General features: G+C 61.6%; 3 protein-coding genes across 4 annotated transcripts in view; 2 read left to right on the forward strand and 1 right to left on the reverse strand.

The window, feature by feature from the left end:
• Nucleotides 1-378: 378 nt before the first annotated feature.
• Nucleotides 379-10,368, forward strand: DOC2B (double C2 domain beta). 2 transcript variants are annotated; one of them, XM_068909924.1, is made up of 9 exons: nucleotides 379-842; nucleotides 6,042-6,121; nucleotides 7,112-7,186; nucleotides 7,431-7,540; nucleotides 9,055-9,181; nucleotides 9,269-9,426; nucleotides 9,547-9,628; nucleotides 9,731-9,827; nucleotides 10,178-10,367. In XM_068909924.1, the coding sequence occupies exons 1-9, from the start codon at nucleotides 470-472 to the stop codon at nucleotides 10,312-10,314; spliced, it is 1,239 nt and encodes a 412-aa protein (XP_068766025.1). In that variant the 5' UTR covers nucleotides 379-469; the 3' UTR covers nucleotides 10,315-10,367. The 2 variants fall into 2 exon arrangements, with proteins under 2 accessions (XP_068766025.1, XP_068766024.1); XM_068909923.1 differs by having other exon boundaries at nucleotides 9,055-9,426; nucleotides 10,178-10,368.
• A 2,050-nt stretch (nucleotides 10,369-12,418) lies between these two features.
• Nucleotides 12,419-17,910, reverse strand: part of TEX14 (testis expressed 14, intercellular bridge forming factor) — a 35,164-nt gene continuing 29,672 nt past the window's right edge. The window contains exons 30-32 of the mRNA XM_068910057.1: nucleotides 17,725-17,834; nucleotides 16,445-16,508; nucleotides 12,419-16,248 (exon numbers count right to left, since the gene is read on the reverse strand). Coding sequence (XP_068766158.1) covers nucleotides 16,212-16,248; nucleotides 16,445-16,508; nucleotides 17,725-17,834 — 211 coding nt within the window. The 3' untranslated portion in view covers nucleotides 12,419-16,211. The remainder of the gene's footprint in view (nucleotides 16,249-16,444; nucleotides 16,509-17,724; nucleotides 17,835-17,910) is intronic.
• On the forward strand, nucleotides 12,689-14,199 carry LOC104142828 (pinopsin-like). Its single transcript, XM_068910575.1, is given in 3 exon segments — nucleotides 12,689-13,037; nucleotides 13,488-13,670; nucleotides 14,015-14,199. Coding segments are annotated over 3 exon segments (717 nt in total).

Below are 17,910 nucleotides of genomic sequence, written 5' to 3' on the forward strand. Positions count from 1 at the left end.
GTGCGGCTTCGTGCCCGGCGCGTGCCGGCCGGCGCGGGCCTCGCCGCGGCGGGCAGTCGGGGCGTGCGACCCTCCCCGAGCGGCCACCTTCGCCGGCGGGTGGGAGACGGGGGGCTCCGGCAACAGGGGGGTGAGCGGGAATGGGGGGGGGACGGCGGGCTGCCGGGCGCCGCGGCGCTGCTGCCTGGTGACATCAGCCGAGAGCCCACCCCCTGCTCTTATCCGTCCCTCCGCCGGCGCGCCGGCTGCCTCGCTCCTCGCCGCCGCGCCGCCGGGAGCCGGGGCTGCGCGGGAGCCGGCCGGCCGGCAGCAGCATGCGGGCGGCGGCGGCCCAGCCGCGGGGCGCGAGACCCACCTAACCGCCCCCCCCGCCCCCCGGCCACCCCGGTGCCCCCCTGGCGGTGCCCAAGTCCCGGCCGCCCGCGGAGCCGCTCTGCTGCGGGGGGGCTCGGCGCCCTCCGCCGCATGCATGACCCTCCGCAAAGGGGACAAGACGCCCATCAGCATCCAGGAGCACATGGCCATCGACGTCTGCCCCGGCCCCATCAAGCCCATCAAGCAGATCTCCGACTACTTCCCCCGCTTCCCCCGCGGGCTGCCCGCCGCCGGGGGCCGCAGCGGCGGCCCCCGCCCCGCCGCCGGCCCGCCGGCCGTGGGCCCCGCCGAGCCGGCCCGCCGCCGCCGCCGCGGGGGCGACGAGTCCGACGAGGAGGACGACGACGACGACGACGTGGACCGGCTCTTCGGCGCCCGCGGCGCGACGCCCGCCCAGCCGCCCGCCAAGTGCCCCGCCGCGCCGGAGGAGCCCGTCGACCCCGAGGGCTACGAGTCCGACGACTGCAGTGAGTGCCCGCGGCGGGCTGGCCGGGTGCGGGGGGTTGGGGGGGGGACTCTGGGGGTCCGGGGTCCCCGTCGGGCTGCGTGCCGCGCTGCCCCTCCCTGGGAATTGCTTTGCATGGTGTTGCACGGCATGACATGGCACGGCACAGCATGACATTGCACGGCATGGTATAGCACGGCATGACACGGCACAGCATGGCATGGCATTACATGGCACGGCATGGCGTGGCACGGCATTGCACAGCACGGCATGGCATGGCATGGCATTACACGGCACAGCATGGCATGGCACAGTACAGCATTGCACGGCATGGCACAGCACAGCATGGCACGGCACAACATGGCATTGCACGGCACGGCATTGCATGACACAGTACAGCATTGCACAACATGGCACGGCATGGCACGGCATGGCATGGCACAGCACGGCAGGGCATTGCACGGCATGGCATGGCAGAGCAGGGCACGGCACGGCATTGCATGACACAGTACAGCATTGCACAACATGGCACAGCATGGCATGGCACAGCACAGCAGGGCACAGCACGGCAGAGCATGGCAGCGGAGCTGCCCCGAAGCCCTGGGGTGCTGCCGGTGGCCGGCGGGGTGGCGGGGGGGGTCGGGGGGGCGGTGTCCCTGCTGCAGCCAGGCCGGATGCGGAGCCCGAGCCGGGGAAGTCTCCCAAGAGCCACCAGTTGCTGCGCTTTGCCGCGGTGCCCGTGCGCTTCCCCGCTCGGCTCCGGCGGCTCCGGCTGCGGCGCGGCGGCGGCGCCCGGCTTGCCCAGCAGCGGGGATGCAGCCGCCGCCAGACCGCTGCCCTCCGCCTGCTCCGGCGCCTTGCTCCTCCTTGGCCGGCCGAGCCGGGGGGGAGCCGGGGGGGGGGGGTCGCGGGGGTCTCCAGCCGGCGGCATCGCTGCAGGTGGCTGCAGGCGGCTGCAGGCAGGTTTAACCCCTTCCCGGCCGGCTGGGCCGAGCTCGCAGGCTGCAAAGCGGCTGCTGCGGCTCTGCTGGCCGGGGCGGCAGCGCCCTCCGCGGGGCCTCATCCAGCCCAGCCCCTGGGGGCCAGCTCCTGCGCGGGGCTGAGCGCGAGGTTTGCAGCCGGGGGAGGGAGGGTGGCGAGCCGCCGCGCTGCGGGGGACGTCGCCGCCAAGCCGCGGCCGTCCCGGCCGGGCGGTTCACGCCGACTTTAACCGGCTTTGCGCTAGCTGCAGCGCTGGTTGCCGGCGCGCCTGGGCCCAGCCCGGCCTCGGCGGCGGCGAGGAGGAGGACGGCCGCCCCCCGTTTGCTCGGCGGGTTTCCCCACGCGGCGCTCGCGGACGGCGGGCGGACGTGCCGCGGCTTGGTGCGTTTTGCCCCGGTGCCCAAAAGCCCCGCGTGAGCCAGGGGGCTGCGGTCGCGGCCCCTTTGGGGACACGAAGTCACGGCCACCGTTGCTTCTGGACAGCGCTGGACGCGGCGGCGCTCCTTGTTTAGCGATGCGCGAGCAAGTTTTCAGTCTTTGCAGAAACACTCTGTTTTGCTGAGCGGCCGTTTGCGCAGGGCTCTGCCTGGCGGGGGGGTTTGCTGTGCTCTCCACGTCGGTTTGGCGTTGGGTTTTAGGACGGGCAGGCACCCTGGGAGCAGGGATATCGGTGCGGGAAGCGGCGTTTTTGGAGCAGCGGTGCCTGCGCTCCGGGGCCGGTTGCGCCCGCTCCACCGCGGCCGGCTCTGCCCGTGGGCGAAGCGGGCTCGCCTGGCCCCGGCTGCAGCTCCCGGCCGGCCTGGCGGGTCGCTCCTTGTGGCGCCGCGGGAGTTATTTAGGAAGAGAGACTCTTATTTTGCACAGCAGGCGCACGTTAGGCGCCGGGCGGTGGCCGGCAGCACGCGCCGCGGGGCGCCGGGCAGCTGCTGTCGGTGCGGCGGGGGAGGCGACGAGGATGCTGGCAGCTCCTTAGCATACGCTGCCACGGCTGTTTGTAACCTTCGAATCGTCTTTTCGAGCCAGATGAGGCAAAAAAGAGGTTTGGGGTTTTTTTCCCCCCCCCCCCCGGGCAGAGCCTGGTTTCGGCAGCGGGACCGGGGCTGCGGCCCGCGCTCGGCCCCGGCAGGCGTCGACGCCGCGTTTCACGCTGCAGGCAGCTGGCGGCGGGGGAGCCGCCGGGGCCGACGCTGCGCCGGTTAAAGGCCGCGTTTCGAAGGCCGTCGCCGAGAGGAGGCAGCGGGCGCCGGCGAGGGCTGCAAAACGCAGCGGCGCCTCTGACCGGCGCTGAGCGGCTCCGAGGCGCCTCCGAGGACCGGCCCCAAACGGGGAAGCGCGCTTTCCCAGGGATGGGGGTTTGCTTGTTTGTTTGTTCCCAAGTGGGAAAACCAGCAGGGAGCGGTTGCAAGCCGGAAGCGGGGCGCCGCGCTCCTGCGGCCCGCCGACCCCGCGGGCGCCGGGGCGGCCCCAGTCGGCTCCCTCCCTCCCCAGGAGCCGCTCGCCGACGGTTTCCCTGCGGCTGCCAGCGCGCGGGAGTCCTCGCCATCGGCGAGGCCCGTTACAGCCGGGGAAGCCCAGGGGCCTGTCTTTTCCGACGCGTTAAGAAGCACCCCGCGTGAAGGCTGCCGAGCCCCCGCTTTCCGGGAGGGAGAGCTAATCCCGGCGATCCCCCGCGGCCTTTCTGCTCCGCTCCGGGCTCCCCGGCACAGAACCCGCAAGCAGATTATCTGGGGAGCAGCAGCGCCGATAAGCAGAGGCACTTAAGGCTTTTGGACTCCTCTTTAATTAGTGCTATAGTGGTTTTGTGGTTGGTGTATTTTGTTTTTTGTTTATTTTTTGGTGCGCCCCTTCATGCCCGGCTCGATGCTCCCCTGCGCAGCCCGGCAGCGGTGGCGCGACAGCCCCTGCGGCCCCCGGCCGCCCGCGGGAATGGGGCCGCGGGAACAGGGCTGTGGGGACGGGGCAACGGGAATGGGGCCGTGGGAATGGGGCTGTGGGGACGGGGCCGCAGGAACGGGGCTGTGGGAACGGGGCCGTGGGAATGGGGCCACGGGAATGGGGCCGTGGGAACGGGTCTGTGGGAACGGGTCTGTGGGAACGGGGCCGCGGGAACGGGGCCGTGGGAACAGGGCCGTGGGAATGGGGCTGCGGGAACGGGGCTGTGGGAACGGGGCTGTGGGAACGGGGCCGTGGGAACGGGGCTGTGGGAACGGGGCTGTGGGAACGGGGCCGTGGGAACAGGGCCGTGGGAATGGGGCTGCGGGAACGGGGCTGCGGGAACGGGGCCGTGGGAACGGGGCTGTGGGAACGGGGCTGCGGGAACGGGGCCGTGGGAACGGGGCTGTGGGAACGGGGCTGCGGGAACGGGGCCGCGGGAATGGGGCTGCGGGAACGGGGCCGTGGGAATGGGGCCGTGGGAACGGGGCCGCGGGAACGGGGCTGTGGGAACGGGGCCGTGGGAACGGGGCTGTGGGAACGGGGCTGCGGGAACGGGGCTGTGGGAACGGGGCCGTGGGAACGGGGCTGCGGGAACGGGGCCGTGGGAACGGGGCTGCGGGGATGGGTCTGTGGGAACGGGGCTGCGGGGACGGGGCCGTGGGAACGGGGCTGCAGGAACGGGGCCGTGGGAATGGGGCTGCGGGGATGGGTCTGTGGGAACGGGGCTGCGGGAACGGGGCCGTGGGAACGGGGCTGCGGGAATGGGTCTGTGGGAACGGGGCCGTGGGAACAGGGCTGCGGGAACGGGGACGTGGGAATGGGGCTGCGGGGATGGGTCTGTGGGAACGGGGCTGTGGGAACGGGGCCGCGGGAACGGGGCTGTGGGAACGGGGCCGCGGGAACGGGGCCGCGGGAACGGGGCCGTGGGAACGGGGCCGTGGGAATGGGGCTGTGGGAACGGGGCTGCGGGAACGGGGCTGCGGGAACGGGGCCGTGGGAACGGGGCCGTGGGAACGGGGCTGCAGGAACGGGGCTGCGGGAACGGGGCCGTGGGAACGGGGCCGCGGGCAGCATGGGCTCTTCGGGGCCCATTTGCCTCTCCTCCGGCTGGTAGGAACAGCAGCTCCTTGAGCCTCGCCGGTGGGAATTGTTGGCCGTGACCCATCCCCGGCGGCGCCGGCCCCGCGTCCCGCCGCTGAGCCTGCCGGCGCGGCTGCGCTCCGTCCCACCCTCTAATAATTTTGCGGCCTGCTGAATTAATCAAAACGCCCAAAGGGCCACATTGCTGCGCGAATTGGATTTATTCCTCCTTTCCAGGCCGGTGTTAAGTGCCAAACGGCGGCGAGCGCCTTTCCATCGATCCCTCCTAGCGCGCGGCCAGGAGGGAGGGCCAGAGCCGCTGCCGAGCTCGGCTCTCCTGCCGGTTCTCTTGCCACCGGCGCAGAATAATCGCAATAATAGCGATACATCCTGCCGGCTGCCCCGGGCGCTCGGCCGCCTTTGTCAGGCCTGACCGAGCCGGTTCTTTTCGTGGGGTGGGAGGGCAGAGCCGGGACGAGCCCGGCAGCTTGCGCTCGGGCAGCGTTTCCTGGCCAAGCGCCGCGCCAAGCCCGCAATGTGGTTTAGAAATTGCCAAACGCAGCGGGCTGAGCCGCGGCCCCCCCCGGCGATAAAAATAAAATAACTGCTTGAAGTTAGGCGAGCCGAAAGCCGGGGCCGGCAGGAAGCGGCTGATTAAAGGGCAGGTGGAAACGCTGCGACCGGAGGTGGCACCTTCCGCTCTCGAGTGAAAAACGCAGATTTGTCACGTTGTGCTGAGTCGGGAGAGGCCGGCCCCGACAGCGAGCAGCACGCGCCTCCGTGCGCACGGAGCAGCCAGCAAACTATAGCCCCCCCGAACCCTCCCCGCACCCCCCCCCCCGTTTTTCTTCTAAACCTCTGATTTTTAAGCAGAAATGTTCTGGTTTCCGCTGCGGGTGGTGCTGCAGCTGCAGCCGCTGCGGCCGGTGGGCGCGCCGCGGGAAGGCGAGGGTCGCCGGCGCGGCCGAGGCTTTGCTGCGCCGTCGCGTTCGCGTGACTTTCTCCGATCATCCAAAGGGGAAGAATTTTCCTCCTGGATCGCCTTTGCGTTTTGCTGCTACGGTCTCGCTCGGGCCGGCTGCAGCTGCCGCGGGGGGACGTTGCTCCGGTTACTTCTCCCCCTCCCAGGCTGTTAGGAGCCGCAGAGGTGCCAAAAACCAAAAGAGAGCAAGCAGAGCCGGTGCGTGCCGGCCCGCAGGCTAACAGCCCCTTCTGTCTCCTGCAGCGGCGCTGGGGACGCTGGATTTCAGCCTGCTCTACGACCAGGAGAACAACGCTCTCCACTGCACCATCAGCAAGGCCAAGGTAGGGCCGGGCCCCGTCGCGCCAGAAAAGCCCCCGAGCCGCCGGGATCACCGCCGGACCCCAGGACCGCGGCTCCGTGTCCCTGCCGGCGACGGGGCCGCCGGGCAGCGGCGTTGCCGCGGGCTTCGCTGCCCCGGCCGCCCCGCCGCCGCCGTTCCCGCGCCCGCTGCCGGCCGCCCCGTGTACCCCCCGGCCAGCCGCTCCCTCGCGTTGCCCCTCTCGCCCGGGCAAAGCTGCCAAAAGCCGGCCGGGGGGGGGGGGGGCTTCGCCCCGGCGCCGGCCGCCTCCCGGATAGTCATTGCGCTGCGGTCACGGCGCGCGTGGCCTAGGGGACGCCGGCGCTCTCGCGTCGCTCCCTCTGCTTCCCGGCGAGCTTTCGGCCTCGCTCCGTTGCTCCGCCACAAGCGCATGGCGGCAGGGCCGGCCCCCCCCCCGGCCACGCTCGCCGGGCTCTTGGGGCGCAAGCGAAGCGGCTGCCCGCCGCGCTCTCGGCGTGCCGTTCCCCCAGCGGCCTCCGCCGGGCGCGATGCCGGATGCCCCGTCTCCCAGCGCGCCGGTGAGAGCCAGCCCGACCGGCGCGGCTTGCAATTGCATCCTACCGGTTAGCTAAATGCCAGCGGCACGGGAGGCGCTGGCGGGCCGGGCCGAGGGAGGGGGACGAGCCTCGTGCCCCCCTCTCCGGTTGGGGGGGGGGAGTGTTTCCTGCTAAAATCAGGCCGGTGCCAAGCTCGTGCGAGGCGGCGCGGGAGGGAGCTAGACGTGATGCGAGGAGCCGTTATCCCGGCTCCTGTCATCCCCTCTCACAGAGCGCATCTGTTAAAAAAGCCTTTGACAGGTAACGTAACTGCGCGGCGGCGCTGGGCGGATTCCGGAGCGGCCCGGCCCGGCCCCCCCAGGCCTTGGCGGGGGGGTTGGCTCGCTGGCGGCTGGTTGCCCCCACGCTGCCCCCCGCCTCGTCCCGCCTCCCGCTTTGTCGCTTTTCCCCGGCAGGGCCTGAAGCCGATGGACCACAACGGGCTGGCCGACCCCTACGTCAAGCTGCACCTGCTTCCCGGGGCCAGCAAGGTGAGCGGGGCTGGGGCCGGCTGCGCCGCCGCCAGAGCCCCCCCCGGGGGCGCGAGCCGCCCGGGAAACGCTCCCGGCCCCTCCTGTTCGCCGCTGGCTGCCGCCGGCGCAGTTGAAGGTGTCGACGCGCCGGGGCGGCTCGGTGCCGACGAGCGTCTCGGCGGCCGGGCGGCCCCGGGCCGGGGCCGGAGGGAAGAGCCGCTGCCGGGGCGGCCTGACCCCGCGGCCCCTTCGCTCCTCGCAGGCGAACAAGCTGAGGACGAAGACGCTGCGCAACACGCTGAACCCCACCTGGAACGAGACCCTCACCTACTACGGCATCACCGACGAGGACATGCTCCGCAAGACCCTGCGGTAGGGCCCCGCCGCGCCGCCCTTTCCCCCAGCCCGCCGCCCTGCCGGGGAGCTCGCCAGCTGTTCATTATTAATGTTATTAATATTATCATCACCAGTGGGCCTCGTTTATTTATTTATTTATATAAAATAAGAGGGGAGGGGCCGAGGCAGGGCAGCGCCGCAGGGGAAACGGGCAGCGGCAGGGCGCAGCCGCCGGCGTTTAAATAATGCATGTAATATAGGCAATAAATAGACTGCGTTCGTAATACCAGAGCTGGCCAGATAGCGGGCCCCATTATTCATGCCCGAGCGTATTGGCGGAGCGATGCATTATTCATGCGCGACTCAGCGAGCCCACGAGCGCCAGGAACGCTTTATTTAATCATGTGTTTGACAAACACCGTGACTCATTAAATAGATTATTCAGAAAATAGTATTTGATCAGGTATTGCGGCTGCTTGGAGGTTCGGGGGCCGCAGGCGGCTCCGCTGGGGAAGCGCGGAGCGGGTTGGGCTGCAGGGCTGCCGCAAGCTCGCGACCGCCCCGGGCCCCCCGCCGCCGTCCCGCCGCCCCGCCGCTGCGCTCGCCCTCCCCTCTCCAGGCGCCGTCTTTCCCCGCCGGTCCGCAGCCGCCGCTGCTCCTTTTTTCTTGTTTTTCCCCCCCCCTCGCTGTTGTTCTGCAAAAGAAAGAGGGAGCAGCAGGGAGGAAAACAAGAAATATTGTGACTGCGTTTTTAGACTCTCCTTGAGGATTTCGCCGTTGCGCTGGGGTGTTTTTTTTTTTTTTTAAAGTGGGTGTCTGTAGTAACGCTGCATCCCGCCCAGCTTTTTGGGAGGGCAGCGGGCCCCGTTTCCCCTCGCGCTTCCCCACGTGGCTCTCCGGCCACCGGCAGCACCAGGCAGCTGAAAGCAGGGCAGGAGCCCGGGCGCAACCGTGTCCTCCGAGGGCTGCTGCCATGCGCGGGGCTGCGCGGGCCGCGGGAACCGGCCGCGGGAACCGGCCCCCAGGCACTGAAGGGCAAAGGGGACGTGAAGGCAGTGTAGGAAAGTGAAAAAAGGGGGAAGAAGGACCCGACGGAAGGAAAGAGGGAAGGCTTTCCTGGAGGCAGGATGCAGGAAGTCACCGTCGGAGGGACGGGATGGTTTTCCCGCGCCCGGATCCGGGCTCCGCCGCTCGCCTGCCTCCTCCCGGCCTCCTCGCCGATGCTGAAGGTGCCGCGAGCGGAGACGAGGCCCCAGCTGGCCTGGCCTCTGCTCAGCACCCTGGTGCAGGGGTGCACCCAGCCCCCTGCCGCAGCACCCAGCACCCTGCCCCAGCCCCCAGCCCCCAGCAGTGCTGCAGACCCCCCTCTGCAGGCACTTGTGGGGGAAACTCGGTGAATTTGGGTCACCCCTTCCCTCAGTCCCCGGCGTGAGCCCCCGGGCGCCCCGCGGCCCACCGCTGCGGCTCTGACGGTGTCCCCCGGCCGGGGGGCACGGCTGTCCCGCCCCGTCCCCGGCGGCCCGGCCTCACGCCGCCCCGGCTCGTTCCAGGATCTCGGTGTGCGACGAGGACAAGTTCCGGCACAACGAGTTCATCGGCGAGACCAGGATCCCCCTCAAGAAGCTGAAGCCCAACCAGACCAAGAGCTTCAGCATCTGCCTGGAGAAGCAGCTGCCGGTGAGCGGGCCGGGGCCGGGGCCGCGGTCGGGGCTGGGGTCCCCCCCTCCCCGGGCCGCCCCGCACTGGGCACCTCTCCCTCCCCAGATAGACAAGACGGAGGACAAGTCGCTGGAGGAGCGGGGCCGCATCCTCATCTCGCTCAAGTACAGCTCCCAGAAGCAGGGGCTGCTGGTGGGCATCGTGCGCTGCGCCCACCTGGCCGCCATGGACGCCAACGGCTACTCCGACCCCTACGTCAAGACGTGAGTGCCGCGGCCCCGCCGCCGGCCTTCCTCCCCATCCTCGTCCTCCCCCTTTGCCCCTGTTTGCTACAAGCGAGTGCTCCTGCTCTCTCCCCCTGCCCAAATCTTCTTCGGTCGCAGTTACTTGAAGCCGGACGAGGACAAGAAATCGAAGCATAAGACGGCGGTGAAGAAGAAGACGCTAAACCCCGAATTCAACGAGGTGGGTTTGCTCGGCGCGGCGGGGAGGAGATGGCCCGGGCCCCCGCGGGAGGAGCCGGCTCGGCGGCCCCCGCGGCCCCTCATCCCCGCCGCTGCCCGGCAGGAGTTCTGCTACGAGATAAAGCACGGCGACCTGGCGAAGAAGACCTTGGAAGTCACCGTGTGGGACTACGACATCGGGAAATCCAACGATTTCATAGGTAAGTGGGACGCGCCGCCGGAGCCGGGACCGCCGCCGCCGCCTCCCGAACTAACCGGTTGGTCACCGTTCCCAATTTTTGGCCCCGCTTTCCCTCCCCTCTCCCGGCCCGGCCTGCAGCGGCGGCTCTCGCCCGGCTTTGGCTGCCTTTGCCGGCCGCTGCCCCCGCGCGCCGTCCCCTCGGGAGCCCCCGGCTGCCCCCCGCCGCCGGCCCTCTCCCTCCCGGCTCTGCTCCCGGGGCGGCGGCGGCGGGGGGGGGTAGGGGGGCAAGGCAGCAAAGCAGGGGGGGATTCGTCTCGGCTGCCGAGCGCCACGGTCATTTCGCTCGTGGCGGCGACGATCTAACGGCAGGCGGCGTCGTGCTGGGCATCAACGCCAAGGGCGAGCGCCTCAAGCACTGGTTCGACTGCCTGAAAAACAAGGACAAGAAGATCGAGCGCTGGCACACGCTGACCAACGAGCTGCCGGGCGCCGTGCTCAGCGACTGACGCCGCCGTGGGAAAAGCCCCCGGCCCGGCTGCGGCGCCCCCCCCCCCCCAAACGCCCCCCCTACCCCGCGCTTTGCCAAGCTCTCGGCGCCCCTTTGGACACACGCACCCTCGAGCAGGCGTGTGCGGGCGCCCACCGGCCCGCGGGCGCCCGCCCCGACGCGCCCGCCCGCCCCGCTGTCCCTGCTGCCACCGGGCGCCGGGGCGCCGGCCCCCCCCCCCCGGCCGGGTGCCCGGTGCTTTGCCAGCCTCCGCGCGCCGCGTTGCCGCCTGGCTCCTCCTCACCCCCCCCGCCTTTTTTTTTTTTGTTTTTTCCTCCTTTTTTTCCCTGCTTTCCCATGAAAGCCGCCGGAGCGAGCGGCCGCGCGGGCTGCCCTCCGGCCTCGGCTGCTGCCCCCCGCGTGGCCACGGCTTTCTTGGGGGGGGGGGGCGCTCAAGCCCTTCCAAACCCACTTTTGTCTTTTTTTTTTTTTCCTTTTCCCAATGTTATGATAGTGTGACTCTTTGTTTGATATTGGGGGGGGGGGGGAACACGTTCATAGGGTCTTTTTTAATAACTTACTATTTGTAACGCGGTCTTGAGCTACGCATGGGTCGCGTGCCGGCGCTCGCTGCCGCCGCCGAAGGCTCTTTGGGGTGGGTGGGTTGGGTTTGAAAGGCCCGGGGCCGCCGCATGCCGCCCGGCGCCCGGCCCGCCAGCCCGCGGTCCGTGTTTGGTACCGCTGTTTTGCTACCGTGCGACGGCTGCAGAGCTCGTCCTTCACCTGCCTCCGCCCAGAATTTTTTTGTATCGGCAGTATTACCGAGCTGTGTACTTTTTGTCAGATTTGTTAATATTTATAAGGAGAACCTGAAATAAAAAGGGGGAGAAGAGAAAAAAAAAAAAAGAAAGTGTTTGGCCATGGGTTAAAGAAACCCCTGGGGCGGTGGGCATGGCCGGGGGGGGGGGGGGGGCACAGCTTCAGATTAGCCCTGTGTGCCATGTCCAGGCGCCCGTCGGCAGCATTTAGGGGCAGGGCGTCAGGAAGGAGAGGCCGGGGGGCCCCGGCGTCCCCCAGGGCTGCGCTGCGGCCGCCCTGGCGCGGGGCGCATCCTCCCCCTGGAGACTTTAACTGCTACTCTCTGGGGCTTAACCCCCCCCCCAATTATATACATATAGAAATATATATCTACACACAAATATGCATATACAGCGCTCTAGATCTGGCTGCAGGGTGTCTGCACGGCCTGCGCTGTGGGGTGCCGCTGGCTCCCTTAGTGCCAAACCGACTGCGCCGAGCCAAAAAGCGGCGGCAGCGGCCAGGCTGCACCCTGCACCCCGCACCGGCACCACGGCCCTTCAGCAGCGGCGGCCTCAGCCCAGGGGCCGGAGCGCTGCGCTGGCGCCTGCTGCTGCAAGTTGCATCTCACACAGCCTACAGGCACGTGTGCGTGCATGTGTGTTTGTGCATGTGTGTGCGTGTGTGTGCATGCGTGTGTGTGTGTGTGCGTGCATGTGTGTGTGTGTGCACATGTGTGTACACATATGCTTGGGTCAAGTTTGGATATCTATATATGTTTGTATACATATGTATGTGCGTACACATATAGAAATATGTTTGCGTATACATACACCCACTCTTGGGTCAAGTTTGTGTAGGCTTGCATATAATAAATCTAGTGGGTGTGTGTGTGCGCGTGCGTGCACATGTTTGGGTCAAGTTTGTATATGTGTGTATGTGTCACACAATCTTGGGTCATGTTTCTCTGTGTGTGTGTTTGCATATCCTAAATATACACCTTGTTTCCGTGCGTGCGAGTGCGCGTTCCGCGCTCCCTGCCCACGGCCGGCACCACCGCGGGAAGCCGGCCCGGGGGCACGGAGCGCCCGGTGCAGCCCCGGCGCTGGGGCGAGCGCAGGGCTCGCGGGCGACCGCTGACCTCTGGCAGCCGCTTGCTGCGGGTGCTGGCCGCACGCGAGCCCCGAGAGCGCAGCGGCGCGGAGCCTGGCTGCCCCCGGGCGCGCAGGGCGCCGGGCGGCAGCTGCCCGAGCTGGCGCCGGCCCTGCGGCCGTCAGCTGGGCCACGGCAAGGGGGAGGCAGCCGGAAAGCACAAGCTTAAGAAAAAAACAAAAAAAAATCTATTTACTCAATTAGATGATGCAGCATGAAGTCATCAGATTTTTTTTTTTTTAAGTCACTCTTTATCCCTTTGGAGTGCAGAGCTGCTTATAAACCTGAGGGGGAGAAACCCTTCAGATTAAAACAAAAAAGCTTAAGGTGTTTGAATACAAAGCTGCTCTGGGGGCGCATCCAGCCCTCCCGCTTTATAAAGAGGGTTGTCTCTGGGGGAGGCCGCTGTGCTTCTGCCGGCGCCGGTGCTCCAGAAGGTGCCGATGGAGACCTTCAACCGCTCCGAGGCGCCCCCGAGCAACGGGACGCCGGGGCCTTTCGACGGCCCCCAGTGGCCCCACCAGGCCCCCTGAAGCATGTACACGGCCGTGGCCGTCCTCATGGGCTTCGTGGTGGTCTCTGCCTCCGTCGTGAATGGTCTGGTCGTCGTGACGTCCATCAACCACGAGAATCTCAGGTCCCCCCTGAACTACATGCTGGTGAACCTGGCGGTGGCGGACCTGCTGGTGACGCTCTGTGGCAGCTCCGTCAGCCTCTCCAACAACATCCACGGCTTCTTCGTGTTTGGCGAGAGGATGTGCGAGCTGGAAGGCTTCATGGTCTCCCTAACAGGTAGGCAGCGTTGGCTCCAGAAACCAACCTTAAGGCCTTTCTCTGTCTTTGGCCGATGCAATTCGCTCAGCACACGGCAGCCCCTGAAGAGCTTTGCTGAAGGCCGTGACAATTAGCAGCTAGCCAGGGCTCCTGCAAGCATACGGTCAAGACAACGCTTCCGTTCAGGATGCAAAGCTTGTGTCATTCAGCTGTTCTTTGGAGTGGGGAATGGCAGAGCAGGTGGTTGCTCGCCGGGGGATCGATGCCCTGGGTCACTTCAGGCTCTGTCCTGCTCTCCGTAGGGAGGGGAGCAAGATTCAGACACCTCAGGAAGCATCACTTCCAGGGCACGAAGCACTTTGTGCCGACACATTGGTGCGTGTCGCTGCCCCGTGCCTCCGAAACGCTGCGGAAGGTCTTCCCTTCCGCGGGGAACGCCGCAGCTGAGACCGCCTCCTGCCCCCGCAGGCATCGTGGGGCTGTGGTCGCCGGCGATCCTGGCTGTGGAGCGGTACGTCCTGATCTGCAGGCCCCTGGGCGACTTCCGGCTGCAGCGCCGGCACGCCGCAAAGGGCTGCGCGCTTGCCTGGGGCTGGGCGCTGCTCTGGACCACCCCGCCGCTCCTGGGCTGGAGCAGCTACGTGCCGGAAGGTGAGGGAGAGCCGGGGGGCGCGGCGCAGCGCGTGGGGGCCCCCCCCCTCCGCACTGGCTATTTTCAGGCATGTTTGGAGAGTATCTAGTCTGGAATTTAAAATGCCAACGCGTCCTGCTTTCTCAGTCACTTAATTCCGTCTCCGCTGTTGTTCTTTGAAAGTTAGCTGCTTCACGAGATGCCTCCGCGACTCTCTCGCACATATGCTCAAAATCCGACGGCTGAGAGACATCGGGTTTGCTATTTTGGAGTCTATTACTATTTGCTATTTTGGAGTCTATTACTGAAACCTTAGCTTAATTCAGGGGCATCTGGGGCTTGTTCCAAAACCTGTCTGTCCCAGGGCTGAGAACCTCTTGCGGGCCCAACTGGTACACCGGTGGCAGCAACAACAGCAGCTACGTCGTGGCCCTGTTCGTCACCTGCTTCGTCACCTGTGTTATCAGGATGATTTGCATTCATGCTAAACTCAATTCTGGAAACGTACAAGCAGCTGAACAACTGAAATATCTAATTGCGGTGTTCTGACCTGGATAAGGACAAGCAGGCAGGCTATAGGACTACTACAACAGCTCTCTACCAACAGATGCAAAACCTCTCCACGTGAAGATTAAAAAAAGATGGGGAAAATGGTTCAGTCCACTCACCATTTGGTTTGATAGATAAAATAGAGAAAGACATCCAAGAAGCTAAAAAGATTGGTTTGCAACACGTGCAGAGTGGCATATAATTATGTGCATGCTAAAGTATGTGTGCTTCCTCCACTCCACCACATTGCTGCAGTCCAACAAGTTTAATTAACTCTTTATTTAATTCGATGAGTCTATGATATAGGGCAATGTCCATGGGGTTTTGTTAAAGTGAAAAGGAACGACCTTCACCTATTTTGTCATTTACGAGTTACAAGCCACCGAACACAGAATCACACAACAAATTTGTGATTTACCTTTTGCGTGCATTTGTCTTTACTGGCCATTCTGAAACTTGCAACAAGCTGCAACATAACACAATGTTTTTCGTAGTGCCTTGCCACTGTAAAGCAGGATTTTGTAGCAGCAGCTCTCATCAGAGTACTTGGTTCCTCTTCCTGAGGCAAGGGTACAGAACTTGTACTCCCAGGAACAGTATACCGGCAGACAAGCCCAAGTCATGAGCCCAGGCTAGAAAACACTAAACTTTTTTTCTGGATAGAACGGTGTAATGCACAAACGTGAACACTGTTTCTCAGGCACTGACACTGCTGTTAAGCTGAGTTAACAGAAACTCAAACTGTAACCCCCTTGTTGCTGGCACTCCTTTTTTATCACTAAAATGGTATGACTAAAGAAGATTGTGTTTTATGAGTACGGATGAAGGATGTTTATCTTTTCTCGAGATCTTCTGAAGAAAGCTGCCCCTAATCTGCCAGAGTTTGCGGCACCTTCACTAGAGGAGCTCATCTCCAGTCATATACATAGTCTAATAGCAGGAAACACAGTTAAAAGCAAGTTAAAAAAAAAAAAAGAGAGAGAGAGAAAAACACATGGCAACACAGTTATCTTGGAAACTTTTACTGATATTATTAAACCAAATGAAATAATTTAATAGTTACAGATAGACAGAATTTCCATATGTGAACAACAATGAGAGTACAATATAGTACACCTAAATGCATGAAGGCAGCTTAAAAACCGCAATGTCTGGTTCAAAAGTACCAGGACAATCTTTAAGCTTCCTGTACCCAAATAGTATTAGTCACAAGAACAGTTAAAAATATGAAGTTGCTGTGCCCATCAAAGCCTGATCCAGAGCTCGACTATATCCAGGGTTATCTCTTCAGAATAAGCCTACCAAGTGTGGCTTGATTAAGCAGACAGGCATCTTAATAATGCTAACCAGCTTTTATCATATTTTTGTCCAATACTGGCAGTGAACGTACTGCTCTACTTGCAATCTCTGGATAACACTGGCGTTTTCCCATTAACTTTTTGCACAGCAATTAATCCCCTTAATCAGTCAAATCAGTTCAACTTCACATTACAAAAGCACTAAGAAAAGAGAAAACAAGAAATTACCTTGTTAAATTTAATGAGCAAGGAAAAAACACACACCATGTGGGCTGTAACACAGTACTCCACACTCCAGCAGTGTAAAATAAACAACAGCCTGAACAGTAACAGCAGCCTACAGAATTACAATCATTTTGTCCATAATACTGAAGACTGCATAATGCAATAGAGCAAGAAATTCTTTTGCTTAGGAAAGTGTGCACACACAGGGGAGAAAAACACTGCAGCAGGCTTGCAAGGATGTTATATCTTCAGAAAACAATTTAGTTTTGCAGTATTATGGATACTGTCTTTGATATGCTATGATAGCATAAAAATAAGAACTGCTGTACAGAGTAAAGCATTCGATTCTTTTCTGTATTTGCTGCTGCAGTTAAAGGAAGTCTGAGCATTACAATTGTTTGTGTGGCCAAAAAGGGTTGCAGTTCAGACTGTGTACTGTACAAGTTGCAGTAAGCAGGTGATATATTAGAATTTATTCACTAGCCATTTTCATGTAGGAGGGCTGCTCTGATCCAATACGATCACCCTGTAGGAGGGAAAAGAAAAGAAAAAAAAAAGGAAAAAAAGGAAGAGTTACACAGTTGGTTTCTTCTTATATCAACATGTGAAGAGAACGGGATTTCGCAGTGCCCCTTTTGCCTCCTGGGCACAGAAACCGAGAGAGCGCATACAAATGTTCTAATTTCTGCCAAAAGCCCAGTTTAACTCACAAGGAAGCTCACCTGAACGGAGAGGGCCAAGAGAGCTGACGTCGTAAGTGGAATTTCTGATCCTCATGATGCGGGTCTACAAAAATACATAAATTCAACACAGAACCAAGAAGAACACGTACAGCCACACAACACTTCAAAGAGAAAGCTCTGGTTTTGTCTGCCCGTTAACAGCACGCAGAATCACACACTACAGTTCTCTTTACTAAATCCATTAAGTTGCATTTGTAATCATAAACCAGCCTCAATTCTGTTGCTGTAGGCTGTATTACCCATGACCCTCTTTGTGGTAAGAAAATAGTCTGTTTTCAAAAGCTGAAGCCTGATCTTAAGTCTCTAGAAGTATGACAGAAAATGGGGCTGTATCTGTTAATGCTGTGCAAGTAACAACCAAAATCCTTTTATTTTCAGATCTCTGGGTTTAAAACTACCCTCAACCATTCTGAAAGTAACTAGTGATGTGGAACATTTCAAACTTCGGGGAGCTATCTGGAAAGCTAAACACTTGTATTGTAAAGCTGACTGCTGCAGTTTTTAACTCTCACAACACTGAAGATTAGCTTCCAGTCCTCTTATATTAAACACTGAAAAAATCAAATGCTCTCCCTGGAAATGAAAGGCTGTCTTAAACTTTCTTTCTTTCCAGACAAAACACAAGTTCTTACATATTTTTACAAAGCGGTTTTTAAATCGACAAGTATTGATAATAATGGGAACCTTTTACTTGAGCTGCAGAATACCAGCCAGCTTTGACAGTTTGAGGGACGTTTGGAATTAAGTAGAGCTATACCAGAAATACAGGGTTTTTTGGTTGGTTTGTTTTTCAAAATCAGGTGAAGCACAGGAATGTTCATCTGTTATCTTATTCCCTCCTTGTATACAATTTCTTGTATTCTGCCACAACTCAGCTCACCTATGGGCCAAAGATTTTCTCACTGATCATCTGGTATGCAAAAATGGAAACTTTGGCCAGAAAGAAATAATCTTTCTACTTTTTCAGGAGTTGATCACTAGGAGTAAAATGCCAGCTAGTTTTTCGTTTTCATATTAACTCTTGAATTTTAGATGCTAATTCATTCTTCCCATACGTCCTGACCAGTTTCTGGTCCAGAGCAGCTTCTTCTCTTTTAAAAGTACAGGGAAGAATCAGTACCCAACTGGCAAAGGAACCGGGAAAAGAACAAAAACTATTAAGACCCCTACCCTGTGCAAGCTCAACAAGTTCAGTGCTAACAATATAATAAGAGTAACTGCACAGCAAAGCATCTAGTAGCTTTACAGATGAACGGGACCTTCAGGACTCCTGGCACAGCTTTCTGGCTCTCTGCTTTCTTCCTTTGTTTTGCATTCCTTTACTCCATTCTTCATTCCACCATCTCCTGGATTATTCACGTTTGCAGCCCTTGAATGACAGAAATTCGTGCAACATCCCCATTAACTGTACTTTCTTTTAGGGAGAATGAATATAAAGCACTAAA

Source organism: Struthio camelus, chromosome 16 (genome assembly GCF_040807025.1).
Source record: "Struthio camelus isolate bStrCam1 chromosome 16, bStrCam1.hap1, whole genome shotgun sequence".
In the NCBI taxonomy this organism is placed as follows: Eukaryota; Metazoa; Chordata; class Aves; order Struthioniformes; family Struthionidae; genus Struthio; species Struthio camelus.